Source organism: Mixophyes fleayi, chromosome 4, assembly GCF_038048845.1.
Source record: "Mixophyes fleayi isolate aMixFle1 chromosome 4, aMixFle1.hap1, whole genome shotgun sequence".
Taxonomy (NCBI): domain Eukaryota; kingdom Metazoa; phylum Chordata; class Amphibia; order Anura; family Limnodynastidae; genus Mixophyes; species Mixophyes fleayi.
In genome coordinates, this window is record NC_134405.1 from 3,861,718 (window position 1) to 3,876,738 (window position 15,021).

Genomic DNA, 15,021 nt, shown 5'->3' on the forward strand with positions numbered 1-15,021 from the left:
CACTGTGCCTGGATACCACACTACACTACACTGTGCCTGGATACCACACTACACTACACTGTGCCTGGATACCACACTACACTACACTGTGCCTGGATACCACCCTACACTGTGCCTGGATACCACACTACACTGTGCCTGGATACCACACTACACTACACTGTGCCTGGATACCACCCTACACTGTGCCTGGATACCACCCTACACTGTGCCTGGATACCACAATACACTGTGCCTGGATACCACCCTACCCTGTGCCTGGATACCACACTACACTACACTGTGCCTGGATACCACCCTACACTGTGCCTGGATACCACACTACACTGTGCCTGGATACCACACTACACTGTGCCTGGATACCACACTACACTGTGCCTGGATACCACCCTACACTGTGCCTGGATACCACACTACACTGTGCCTGGATACCACCCTACCCTGTGCCTGGATACCACACTACACTACACTGTGCCTGGATACCACCCTACACTGTGCCTGGATACCACCCTACACTGTGCCTGGATACCACCCAACACTGTGCCTGGATACCACACTACACTGTGTCTGGATACCACATTACACTGTATCTGGATACCAGACTGTATTGTGTCTGGATACCACACTACACTGTGCCTGGATAACACACTACACTGTGCCTGGATACCACCCTACACCGTGCCTGGATACCACACTACACCGTGCCTGGATACCACACTACACTGTGCCTGGATACCACACTACACTGTGCCTGGATACCACACTACACAGTTTCTGGATACCACACTACACTACACTGTGCCTGGATACCACACTACACTGTGTCTGGATACCACACTACACTACACTGTGCCTGGATACCACCCTACACTGTGCCTGGATACCACCTAACACTGTGCCTGGATACCACACTACACTGTGTCTGGATACCACACTACACTGTATCTGGATACCACACTGTATTGTGTCTGGATACCACACTACACTGTGCCTGGATAACACACTACACTGTGCCTGGATACCACCCTACACCGTGCCTGGATACCACACTACACCGTGCCTGGATACCACACTACACTGTGCCTGGATACCACACTACACTGTGCCTGGATACCACACTACACTGTGTCTGGATACCACACTACACTACACTGTGCCTGGATACCACACTACACTGTGTCTGGATACCACACTACACTACACTGTGCCTGGATACCACACTACACTGTGTCTGGATACCACCCTACACTGTGCCTGGATACCACCCAACACTGTGCCTGGATACCACCCTACCCTGTGCCTGGATACCACACTACACTACACTGTGCCTGGATACCACCCTACACTGTGCCTGGATACCACCCAACACTGTGCCTGGATACCACACTACACTGTGTCTGGATACCACACTACACTGTATCTGGATACCACACTGTATTGTGTCTGGATACCACACTACACTGTGCCTGGATACCACCCTACACCGTGCCTGGATACCACACTACACCGTGCCTGGATACCACACTACACTGTGCCTGGATACCACACTACACTGTGCCTGGATACCACACTACACTGTGTCTGGATACCACACTACACTACACTGTGCCTGGATACCACACTACACTGTGCCTGGATAACACACTACACTGTGCCTGGATACCACCCTACACCGTGCCTGGATACCACACTACACCGTGCCTGGATACCACACTACACTGTGCCTGGATACCACACTACACTGTGTCTGGATACCACACTACACTACACTGTGCCTGGATACCACACTACACTGTGCCTGGATAACACACTACACTGTGCCTGGATACCACCCTACACTGTGCCTGGATACCACACTACACCGTGCCTGGATACCACACTACACTGTGCCTGGATACCACACTACACTGTGTCTGGATACCACACTACACTACACTGTGCCTGGATACCACACTACACTGTCTGGATACCACACTATACTACACTGTGCCTGGATACCACACTACACTGTGTCTGGATACCACACCACCCAACACTGTGCCTGGATACCACACTACACTGTGTCTGGATACCACACTACACTGTATCTGGATACCACACTGTATTGTGTCTGGATACCACACTACACTGTGCCTGGATAACACACTACACTGTGCCTGGATACCACCCTACACCGTGCCTGGATACCACACTACACCGTGCCTGGATACCACACTACACTGTGCCTGGATACCACACTACACTGTGCCTGGATATCACACTACACTGTGCCTGGATACCACACTACACTACACTGTGTCTGGATACCACACTACACTGTGCCTGGATACCACACTACACTGTGCCTGGATACCACACTACACTGTGTCTGGATACCACACTACACTACACTGTGCCTGGATACCACACTACACTGTGTCTGGATACCACACCACCCAACACTGTGCCTGGATACCACACTACACTGTGTCTGGATACCACACTACACTGTATCTGGATACCACACTGTATTGTGTCTGGATACCACACTACACTGTGCCTGGATAACACACTACACTGTGCCTGGATACCACCCTACACCGTGCCTGGATACCACACTACACCGTGCCTGGATACCACACTACACTGTGCCTGGATACCACACTACACTGTGCCTGGATACCACACTACACTGTGTCTGGATACCACACTACACTACACTGTGCCTGGATACCACACTACACTGTGTCTGGATACCACACTACAGTACACTGTGCCTGGATACCACACTACACTGTGTCTGGATACCACACTACACTGTACCTGGATACCACACTATACTGTGCCTGGATACCACACTACACTGTGTCTGGATACCACACTACACTGTGCCTGGATACCACACTACACTGTGCCTGGATACCACACTGTATTGTGTCTGGATACCACACTACACTGTGCCTGGATACCACACTACACTGTGCCTGGATACCACACTACACTGTGCCTGGATACCACACTACACTGTGTCTGGATACCACACTACACTGTGTCTGGATACCACACTGTATTGTGTCTGGATACCATACTACACTGTGCCTGCCTGCCACGCTACACTGCGCCTGCCTGCCACGCCACACTGCGCTTGCCTGCCACGTCACACTGCGCCTGCCTGTCACGCTGCACTACACATACCTACCACGCTACACTGCGCCTGCCTGCCAGGCTACACTGCGCCTGTCATGCTACACTGCGCCTACCGGCCACGCTACACTGCGCCTACCTGCCACGCTGCACTACACCTACCTACCATGCTACACTGCGCCTGCCTGCCACGCTACACTGCGCCTACCTGCCACACTGCACTACACCTACCTACCATGCTACACTGCGCCTGCCTGCCACGCTACACTGCGCCTACCTGCTATACTGCACTACACCTACCTATCATGCTACACTGCGCCTGCCTGCCATGCTACACTGCACCTACCTGCCACGCTACACTGCACTTGGCTACCACTACACACAACACAGCTACTTCTCTATTCACTGCATTGCAATCTCAGCTACTAGCTAGTTAGTGTTCCCTACTGCACCACAGTTATGTAGTTATTACAATAATACAATGCATACTGGTTATATTGCTGGTAACTAGTCAGTGCTGTTTGTACGTTATATGCTATTATCACCTGAGTAATGTCTGCGCAACGTCTCTGCTGATTGGCTGAGCTGGGATTTTTGGAAGTCCTGATGACTTGAAGGGGGGGAATTGGGTGTGATTGAAGGACGGGAACGCTGGAGTGTTTGGATCTCCAGTGCCGAGATGAACCTGGAAAGAGAGGGAAGTGTGTAAGAATACCCAATACTGGATATTGGCACAGGCGGATGGATCAGGATAGAAAGGAAGAAGCAGGACAGGCCCCCAGGCTGGAGAGTCGGAAGCAGGACAGGCCCCAGGCTGGAGAGTTGGAAGCAGGACAGGCCCCCAGGCTGGAGAGTCGGAAGCAGGACAGGCCCCCAGGCTGGAGAGTCAGAAGCAGGACAGGCCCCCAGGCTGGAGAGTCGGAAGCAGGACAGGCCCCAGGCTGGAGAGTTGGAAGCAGGACAGGCCCCCAGGCTGGAGAGTCGGAAGCAGGACAGGCCCCCAGGCTGGAGAGTCAGAAGCAGGACAGGCCCCCAGGCTGGAGAGTCGGAAGCAGGACAGGCCCCAGGCTGGAGAGTTGGAAGCAGGACAGGCTCCCTGGATGGAGCACTAGAAGCAGGACAGGCCCCAGGCTGGAGAGTCAGAAGCAGGACAGGCCCCCAGGCTGGAGAGTCGGAAGCAGGACAGGCGACAGGCTGGAGAGTTGGAAGCAGGACAGGCTCCCTGGATGGAGCACTAGAAGCAGGACAGGCCCCCAGGTTGGAGAGTCGGAAGCAGGACAGGCCCCAGGCTGGAGAGTCGGAAGAAGGACAGGCCCCCAGGCTGTAGGGACGAAAGCAAGACAGGCCCCTGGATATAGGGCTAGAAGCAGGACAAGCCCCCAGGCTGGAGACTTGGAAGCAGGACAGGCCCCAGGAGGGATGGTCAGAAGCAGAACAGGGAACAATGGAGGTAATTATGGCCTAGTCTGTAGTGTTTTTGTGTGTAATAGTCTGGAGAATTATAGCAACAGTTCTCTAATTGTTATTAATTGTTATGTTGCCCTCAGGTTCAAAAAAACTTCCAACCCATCTACTGGTGAGTTGGAGATTACAGCTGTCACATACCAAGAAAGTTTGAAAATATAATAGCTTGCATCCCCCTATCCACCTATTTGTCTGCCGTCACTTCCATTAGTGTTTTTACTTTACATGGTAGAGAACAGCAGTCACCCGCAGGGTGGTGTCAGGCGGGCGTCTCCCCACTCCACATTTGAAGTACTGTGTCCAATCGCTCCAAACCGAATTCATGAGAAACGCGTAGGGTTTCACACGTCACACAAGAGCTGACGCTGCGTGTTCGAGACGTGTCTGAAGCGTTCAATAAAAGCGCTCTCCAATGGGAATCCATGACGCGTGAGCAGAGCCCGTCACACGGCTGCAACAAGCAATCAGACTGCGCTGTAATCATTTGTCATTTGCGCTTCTGAAGTTGGAAATCTGCTCGTGTGACAGCGGCTGAGAGCTCTACATTATATAGTAACCATGTTTGTGCCATAACTCAGAGCTCTCCCATCCCGGCGGATGCTCCTGGGATTAGTCGGCATTTCAGGGATTTGAGGGCAACGCTTTAGGGAATTTGGCTTCGGATGTGGCCTCATAGTTGAGGTTCCCGGTTGCCCAGATTTTCCCGTTTCTTTCAAACTCACCAGTCTTATTTTCCCATAATTTTAACACCAGATGAAGCCAAATTAACATGATAAAGGAGAATAGGTCCATATATAAATGTTATTACAGGGGATTTTATGGACTGAGATTGCTGAGCACTGGGAGCCCTGAGCACTAAGACCTGCAGCACAGGCCCTCTCCATCCCGACCTGCACAGAGCGGCCAAAGAGAGGAGATGCTCTGCAGAGGTATATTAGATAGTAGATACAGGAGGGATGCTCTGCAGGGTGCAATAGGAGAGTGGATGTAGGGGAGATGCTCTGCAGGGTGCAATAGGAGAGTGGATGTAGGAGAGATGCTCTGCAGAGGTATATTAGATAGTAGATACAGGAGGGATGCTCTGCAGGGTGCAATAGGAGAGTGGATGTAGGAGAGATGCTCTGCAGAGGTATATTAGATAGTAGATACAGGAGGGATGCTCTGCAGGGTGCAATAGGAGAGTGGATGTAGGGGAGATGCTCTGCAGAGGTATATTAGATAGTAGATACAGGAGGGATGCTCTGCAGAGTGCAATAGGAGAGTGGATATAGGGGAGATGCTCTGCAGGGTGCAATAGGAAAGTGGATGTAGGGGAGATGCTCTGCAGAGGTATATTAGATAGTAGATACAGGAGGGATGCTCTGCAGGGTGCAATAGGAGAGTGGATGTAGGGGAGATGCTCTGCAGAGGTATATTAGATAGTAGATACAGGAGGGATGCTCTGCAGGGTGCAATAGGAGAGTGGATATAGGGGAGATGCTCTGCAGGGTGCAATAGGAAAGTGGATGTAGGGGAGATGCTCTGCAGAGGTATATTAGATAGTAGATACAGGAGGGATGCTCTGCAGAGTGCAATAGGAGAGTGGATATAGGGGAGATGCTCTGCAGGTCCTTGCTGTGTATAACTCACGTGTCCGTATACAGCAGTGTCCAATGTGTCTGAGAATATTAACACCCCCAGAGCTCCGGCCACCTCAGCGTTGTACACCTGCAGGTAGATAGTGCAGTATATTAGTACTGGTATCTTCCATGTATTCCTGGCTCCGCAGCGCTCCGCAGCGCTCCGCAGCGCTCCGCAGCTCACCTTCTCTGCAAAGCTGATATGTCCTGTCCGCACGATGACAAGAGACCCCGAGGCATTTACCCCCCAACTTGTCAGCATCTGGAAGTCTTCCTTACGCCCATAATTCACGTACACCAGACCTGCCTGTGTATAGAGAGACATGTATAAGTAGAGAGCAACAGCAGCACTGCCTCTACATATAGAGAGGTACATCAGCTCTGCCCATACATATAGAGAAGGATACCAGCTCTGCCCATACATATAGAGAGGTACATCAGACCTGCCCATACATATAGAGAGGGGCACCAGCTATGACCATACATATAGAGAGGTAGACCAGCTATGACCATACATATAGAGAGGTACACCAGCTATGACCATACATATAGAGAGGTACACCAGCTATGCCCATACATATAGAGAGGTAGACCAGCTCTGCCCATACATATAGAGAGGTACACCAGCTCTGCCCATACATATAGAGAGGTAGACCAGCTATGACCATACATATAGAGAGGTACACCAGCTCTGCCCATACATATAGAGAGGTACACCAGCTATGACCATACATATAGAGAGGTACACCAACTCTGCCCATACATATAGAGAGGGGCACCAGCTATGACCATACATATAGAGAGGTACACCAGCTCTGCCCATACATATAGAGAGGTACACCAGCTATGACCATACATATAGAGAGGTACACCAACTCTGCCCATACATATAGAGAGGGGCACCAGCTATGACCATACATATAGAGAGGTAGACCAGCTATGACCATACATATAGAGAGGTACACCAGCTATGACCATACATATAGAGAGGTACACCAGCTATGCCCATACATATAGAGAGGTAGACCAGCTCTGCCCATACATATAGAGAGGTACACCAGCTCTGCCCATACATATAGAGAGGTAGACCAGCTATGACCATACATATAGAGAGGTACACCAGCTCTGCCCATACATATAGAGAGGTACACCAGCTATGACCATACATATAGAGAGGTAGACCAGCTCTGCCCATACATATAGAGAGGTAGACCAGCTATGACCATACATATAGAGAGGTACACCAGCTCTGCCCATACATATAGAGAGGTACACCAGCTATGACCATACATATAGAGAGGTACACCAGCTATGACCATACATATAGAGAGGTATACCAGCTATGACCATACATATAGAGAGGTACACCAGCTATGACCATACATATAGAGAGGTAGACCAGCTATGACCATACATATAGAGAGGTAGACCAGCTATGACCATACATATAGAGAGGTGCACCAGCTATGACCATACATATAGAGAGGTACACCAGCTATGACCATACATATAGAGAGGTACACTAGCTCTGCCCATACATATAGAGAGGTACACCAGCTCTGCCCATACATATAGAGAGGTACACCAGCTCTGCCCATACATATAGAGAGGTGCACCAGCTATGACCATACATATAGAGAGGTACACCAGCTATGACCATACATATAGAGAGGTACACCAGCTATGACCATACATATAGAGAGGTACACCAGCTCTGCCCATACATATAGAGAGGTACACCAGCTCTGCCCATACATATAGAGAGGTGCACCAGCTATGACCATACATATAGAGAGGTACACCAGCTATGACCATACATATAGAGAGGTACACCAGCTATGACCATACATATAGAGAGGTACACCAGCTATGACCATACAAATAGAGAGGTACATCAGACCTGCCCATACATATAGAGAGGTGCACCAGCTCTGCCCATACATATAGAGAGGTACACCAGCTATGACCATACATATAGAGAGGTACACCAGCTATGACCATACATATAGAGAGGTACACCAGCTATGACCATACATATAGAGAGGTACACCAGCTCTGCCCATACATATAGAGAGGTACACCAGCTATGACCATACATATAGAGAGGTACACCAGCTATGACCATACATATAGAGAGGTACACCAGCTATGACCATACATATAGAGAGGTACACCAGCTCTGCCCATACATATAGAGAGGTACACCAGCTATGACCATACATATAGAGAGGTACACCAGCTATGACCATACATATAGAGAGGTACACCAGCTATGACCATACATATAGAGAGGTACACCAGCTATGACCATACATATAGAGAGGTAGACCAGCTATGACCATACATATAGAGAGGTACACCAGCTATGACCATACATATAGAGAGGTACACCAGCTCTGCCCATACATATAGAGAGGTACACCAGCTATGACCATACATATAGAGAGGTACACCAGCTATGACCATACATATAGAGAGGTACACCAGCTATGACCATACATATAGAGAGGTACACCAGCTATGACCATACATATAGAGAGGTACACCAGCTATGACCATACATATAGAGAGGTGCACCAATAGACATTCTCAGTACTCACCACCACTTTGCCGACAGCACTGTACGGACAGTACAGATCCGAGTCAGTTATTGGAATTTCCTCTACAGTTTTGTTATCGGTACTAAGGATCTTCAGAGTATTAGGACTCTCTCTGAAAAAGAGACAGAAAGCTGGAGGAAGGCTACTGGGTAAGGGTGAGTGAGCGAGTGGGTGAGTGGGGTGTCTCCTCACCTGTTTGGAAACTGAAGCTCGGCATAATGACTCTCCACCCAGACGTTATCTAAGTTGTAGCTCCTGAAGGCTTGGAGGATGCTGTCTGCAAGGTCACTGTTCTCCTTAGACCCAGACGGATGAGGACCACGGGTGATTCTCCTGTACATTACACATAGAGAGGGATATACCATCTGCTTATTACACCCTGCAGGGGGAGGGGCAGACTCATAGCTCCCTTCTGTCTGTATCACTGTGTCACCCTGCAGGGGGAGGGACAGACTCATAGCTCCCTTCTTTCTGTGTCACTGTGTCACCCTACAGGGGGAAGGACAGACTCATAGCTCCCTTCTTTCTGTGTCACTGTGTCACCCTACAGGGGGAAGGACAGACTCATAGCTCCCTTCAGTCTGTGTCACTGTGTCACCCTACAGGGGGAGGGGCAGACTCATAGCTCCCTTCTGTCTGTATCACTGTGTCACCCTGCAGGGGGAGGGACAGACTCATAACTCCGTTCTGTCTGTGTCACTGTGTCACCCTGCAGGGGGGGGGGGGGGGCAGAGTCATAGCTCCCTTCTGTCTGTGTCACCCTGCAGGGGGAGGGACAGACTCATAGCTCGCTTCTGTCTGTGTCACTGTGTCACCCTGCAGGGGGAGGGACAGACTCATAACTCCGTTCTGTCTGTGTCACTGTGTCACCCTGCAGGGGGAGGGACAGACTCATAGCTCCCTTCTGTCTGTGTCACTGTGTCATCCTGCAGGGGGAGGGACAGACTCATAGCTCCCTTCTGTCTGTGTCACTGTATCACCCTGCAGGAGGAGGGTCAGACTCATAGCTCGCTTCTGTCTGTGTCACTGTGTCACCCTGCAGGGGGAGGGACAAACTCATAGCTCCCTTCTGTCTGTGTCACCCTGCAGGGGGAGGGACAGACTCATAACTCCGTTCTGTCTGTGTCACTGTGTCATCCTGCAGGGGGAGGGACAGACTCATAGCTCGCTTCTGTCTGTGTCACTGTGTCACCCTGCAGGGGGAGGGACAAACTCATAGCTCCGTTCTGTCTGTGTCACTGTGTCATCCTGCAGGGGGAGGGACAGACTCATAGCTCGCTTCTGTCTGTGTCACTGTGTCACCCTGCAGGGGGAGGGACAAACTCATAGCTCCGTTCTGTCTGTGTCACTGTGTCACCCTGCAGGGGGAGGGACAAACTCATAGCTCCGTTCTGTCTGTGTCACTGTGTCACCCTGCAAGGGGTGGGGCAGGCTCGCTGTAGAAGGTGGGGCTGTGGAGTGGTTCCTATCACCTGACTGTGCTCTCGATCTGTTGTCCGTCCCTCAGGTATTTGGAGAATTGTTCCTTCAGGTCTGACCAGTCCATTCTCTGAGGCTCCTGTTGATCTTGCTCATCGGACCCCTCTGCGTTTGGGTCGTTGCCGTTTGTGTCACATGTTACACACGGTCTGCGAGTGGCCACATATCCGAGGATGAATGCTGGGGTCAGAGAATTAAGATATGTCATATGTGCTATCAACATTGTTTAGGACTACGGACACGGCCCTGCCGTTCCCAACGGTGGGCAAGACCATGTCACGTAGGTGAAGCGTGCGCGGCAGGACATCCAGTTCCATCTGCCAGGCCCGGACACGCATGAGCAGATACACCCAGCTGGAGACGTAATAGTTTAACCTTGTGGCCTATGGGCAGCATGAAGGGGTAGATCAGTAGATCATCTGCTGCACGCAGCAATGTTGTTGCAACAAAAGTGGAAAACTAACAGCAATTACCCTATGTATCCGGGGGTGAAAGCTCCGTCAATGCATGTTAGCGGATATCTTCAGCTCACAAGTAGATGGGTTAGTCTCTATTTTAAAGTACACTTATTACACTTTAGGAAACTGAGCAGCCACCACTACATTGCAGCCCTCGCGCTATAGATAAGATAAATCACTCCGTATTCAGTGGGTGTAACGTACTGACCGATGAACGCAGCGACGGTGATCCCGATGATGAGTCTCTGCCACTCGGGTGAAAACCACCGCCTGGAGACCTTCGGCCTCGGATCCACGTCCGGAGTGTCTTTTATGTGAAGCTCGGCCTCATCCTCCTCATCCACCCCGCGGTGGATGGCGTATGAGTTCTGCACCGGCAACTGTAGGGTGATAGAACCATATATATACACATATATATATATCTATAATATAAATGTCTAGTGGCGTGTGTTAGTCTGTCTGTGTGTGGAAAAAATAAAACCAAGCTGCAGCGCCACCTGCTGGGCGGAGTTATACACTGACCTACTAAATTCTTAGTGTGGGTGGAAAAAAAAATTCAGAAAGGGCTGAAATTTGGTATACTAAGATGTTTTTAATTTGTTAATTTAATTTGTTAATTGTTAAAAGTGTTTATAAAGATTAAAAAAAATATATATATATATATTTCTTAAAGGAGAAGTGACAGTGGGGAGTGGTTGGTGGTTGCCGGGGGTGACAGTGGGGAGTGGTTGGTGGTTGAGGCCTGGGCTATGGCCCAAATGCATGACAAGAACCTTTTTAACACCTTAAGTAGATTGATTTGACTAGAATGCATGAGTATCATGCACGGGTTAACTTGTATATATATATATATATATATATTGCACACACACACGTAAATCACTATTACAGAGGAGTGATGAGGACGGTACACGTTGGGCCAGTAGACAATGATTAGTTTATCCGTGTTTGTTATGGATACGAGTTATAGTCTCTAAAACGATCTGCGAATCTTTCATAGGCGTTATCGGAGGGTCAATGTCAAAACTCCACTAACAGCCGAAGGAGCGCAGTCATTATGTGCCCGCCCTCCCTGGCAAAGTCCAGCGTGGCCACCAACCTTTCATTAAAAAAGTAATTACGATGTTGTTTTTCATTTATTTTAGGGTTACATCAGTAAAGAAGGTGTTTTATGGTGTAATTAAAAAGACTATAAGGAATAATCAAGCGATCTCTTTTCTTTATCAGGAAATGTGACTCGGTGATAGCCCCCTGTGCCCCTCAACCATATCCAACAAATAAAATTCGTAGCACAATGCGAACACAGGACAACCAGGGACCACACACCCTTGTGTGCCCTAGATCAGGCCTGGGATGGGGAGTGACCGTGTAGTGCCATATATCACCCATAGCCCAGATTTCTGGTAGAGACATCCCTGACGAAGCCCCATCCAGGACGAAACATCTTGGTTTAACACACAAATGAAAGAGTAATAAATACTATATGAGCTATAGACAGCAAAAGAACCTAACATAGCAAAAGAGCTACACAACATCATGCCATTTCTACCAGGACCCAAAAACATCACCCACATCCAGAGTAATCTACACACATAGATGTATCCTTCACAGCATAAGACGACCACAGAGGGATGTAAAACATCACCCACATCCAGAGTAATCTACACACATAGGTGTATCCTTCACAGCATAAGACGACCACAGAGGGATGTAAAACATCACCCACATCCAGAGTAATCTACACACATAGGTGTATCCTTCACAGCATAAGACGACCACAAAGGGATGTAAAACATCACCCACATCCAGAGTAATCTACACACATAGGTGTATCCTTCACAGCATAAGACGGCCACAGAGAAGAAACACCACCAAAAGCAAAACCAGACATCGAACTAAGAGCAATAATTCTCTCCCTGCAAGGCAACAGCGCAGTATATTACCTGACTCATCACCACAGTGCAGAAAGTCTGTTACTAAACTGGGAAGGAGCAGAAGTGTAAATTGTCCAGCTGAGCATGTGTCACAGTATAAAATGTCCCTTGTTCCTTCTATGTCGCCAAATGTGAATGCAGGACCAAATTCATGTCTGTGATATAGAGTCCAACCCTGATTGCACAATATTTCTCATATGTTCCCATCATTCTCTTGGGCAGGCTCGTTCACGTAGGCACATGCACACAGTTATAAAATCCTATTTACCACATATGGGGGTAAATTATCAGATTCTAGCTATCATTTTGTAGAATGTACTAAATAAATAAAAGCTAGAATCTGATTGGTTTATCAAACCCGCCGGATACATTTACCCCATGATCTCATATCTTACATGGAACATACATAACACTGAAGGATAATCTCTCAATGCAAGTCTTCATTAAATATCTTATTACAGATCTTGAAACTATTGCAGCAAGTTTAAGGATCAACAGAGTCAGCCCAGTTCAATAGACTCAAAATTTGTGTCAAAGCTGAAAAATATTAATTTTTTCGGTCTGTATAGTCTGTAACTGCTGAACTATTAACTCTAATTCTACGTTCACATTTGCAGCTCGAAGATACAGGATGTCAGCATGAACTGTGTATCGTTTCAGTTTCTGCCAGAGCTGCATTTTACAGTATTTTAATAATGTTGACATTTTTAGAACCACTTCCTATATTTTCTTCCCATCTGAGCAACAGATATCTCATAAAATGCCACATTTAGTCACAACAAAATCTACACTATACAAAACTATAACGTAGCAAATACACAATGATACAAAAATAATGCAAGTAAGTTTTCCAGTGTACAGATTGTCTTGTTAGGTTTCATGTGTCTCGTTGTTTGCAGTATATTAGTGCGGAGTTTCCCAACCTTTGTCTAACACATTTCATTGTATGGCGAGAACCTCTTTAAACTGTGTCCTTTTATTCTAAGATTGTTTGTAAATGAATATATTAAGAAAAGCACCACAATTGTTTTGTATAAGTTTAATTGTTTCCTAGTAAAGGGTGAAGATCCCCTTAATTAAGGATCATGTCACCTGCAATAGATCAACAATCGCCTTCCCCCAAACGAGGATCTATAGACAAAGAGCAGAGACCTGGCTGTACACCAGGTCTTATTCTACCACAACCTTTATTAAGATTTCAGGATGATACGTCCTGCCAGACACCACTTACAACTGATCCTACAAAAATAATGTATATATCTTACTACGAACACACTGGATGACCTATCTAATTATACTCAGCACATCATGAGTATTGTGTCTCGATGATCTCAGCCGTAGACGTGTTCTCTGCTTGAGGTCATATATTATTAGTAGTACAGAAAATTGGTTTTGACTGATTTTATGAAGGGTAGAGAATGACAAATTTCTACTCTGCTAGTAAATAATTTCTCTGGTCTCCACTCGTCACTAAATGCAACTCAGTACACATTATATAGGACATCCGGGGAATAACATTTCATCACCCACAGAACACCCATCATTCTTTCTTATCAGATCACCCAGAGATCACCCATAATTATTTTATATCAGATCACCCATAATTCTTTCATATCAGATCACCCACAGATCACCCATAATTCGAAAAGTTTTAATATTGGGTTTAGTGGTTCTTTAATACACACAGCAAGATTCAAACTCAAAATAAACGTAATAAATGGCTATCATATCTCCCCAACTTCACTGAAGACACACCAAGCCTGTCACCCCAAGCTCGTGCTATCTCTGTTCACGCTCATACTTGCACCACTGCTCTGGAGGACTTCACATTACTGCCCTATCACCTCGTTTATATTCTGAATTACTCTTACCTCATCCATGGTAATATTGATCCCAGAATTTGTTTCCTTCTCTCTCCAACACCAGACTATCAGCATGTACCTAAGATGTTTACGTCTCATCGATTCCGAATTATCTGCCTCATATTTCCTGTTATTTTCAGATAAGGATGTGTTCCCTGTCTACGTCCGTACTCAAAGTCTTCTGAATTTCACTCAGCCCCAATTCCCAAATCTTATTCCATTTTCTGAGTTCCTTCAGGTTCCTGGGTTGAAATGTTTCTATGTCTCCTGCTCTCACCCATGGCTGATATGAGGAACGTTTGCCAGTTCATGGAGCCCATTGTCACCCTAAAAATGATGTCTACAAATATGATGGAGCTCAATACAATAAAGAGTAGAATATGTACTGTATAGATACACCCTGCGACAGGGGCTTGGTGGTTTTGGATGGTAACATTATCCTATTTCAGATACATGAGGCAGCTGCAACGTTACCCCAATTC

At 47.7% G+C, this 15,021-nt stretch overlaps 1 protein-coding gene across 2 annotated transcripts in view; it reads right to left on the minus strand.

The window, feature by feature from the left end:
• The window catches only part of TFR2 (transferrin receptor 2), a 156,374-nt gene that overhangs the window by 32,062 nt on the left and 109,291 nt on the right, over window positions 1-15,021 (minus strand). For both annotated transcript variants that reach the window (XM_075206181.1, XM_075206180.1), the window contains exons 3-9: window positions 10,952-11,123; window positions 10,279-10,465; window positions 8,999-9,139; window positions 8,807-8,918; window positions 6,391-6,513; window positions 6,217-6,294; window positions 3,669-3,808 (exon numbers count right to left, since the gene is read on the minus strand). In XM_075206181.1, coding sequence (XP_075062282.1) covers window positions 3,669-3,808; window positions 6,217-6,294; window positions 6,391-6,513; window positions 8,807-8,918; window positions 8,999-9,139; window positions 10,279-10,465; window positions 10,952-11,123 — 953 coding nt within the window. The remainder of the gene's footprint in view (window positions 1-3,668; window positions 3,809-6,216; window positions 6,295-6,390; window positions 6,514-8,806; window positions 8,919-8,998; window positions 9,140-10,278; window positions 10,466-10,951; window positions 11,124-15,021) is intronic.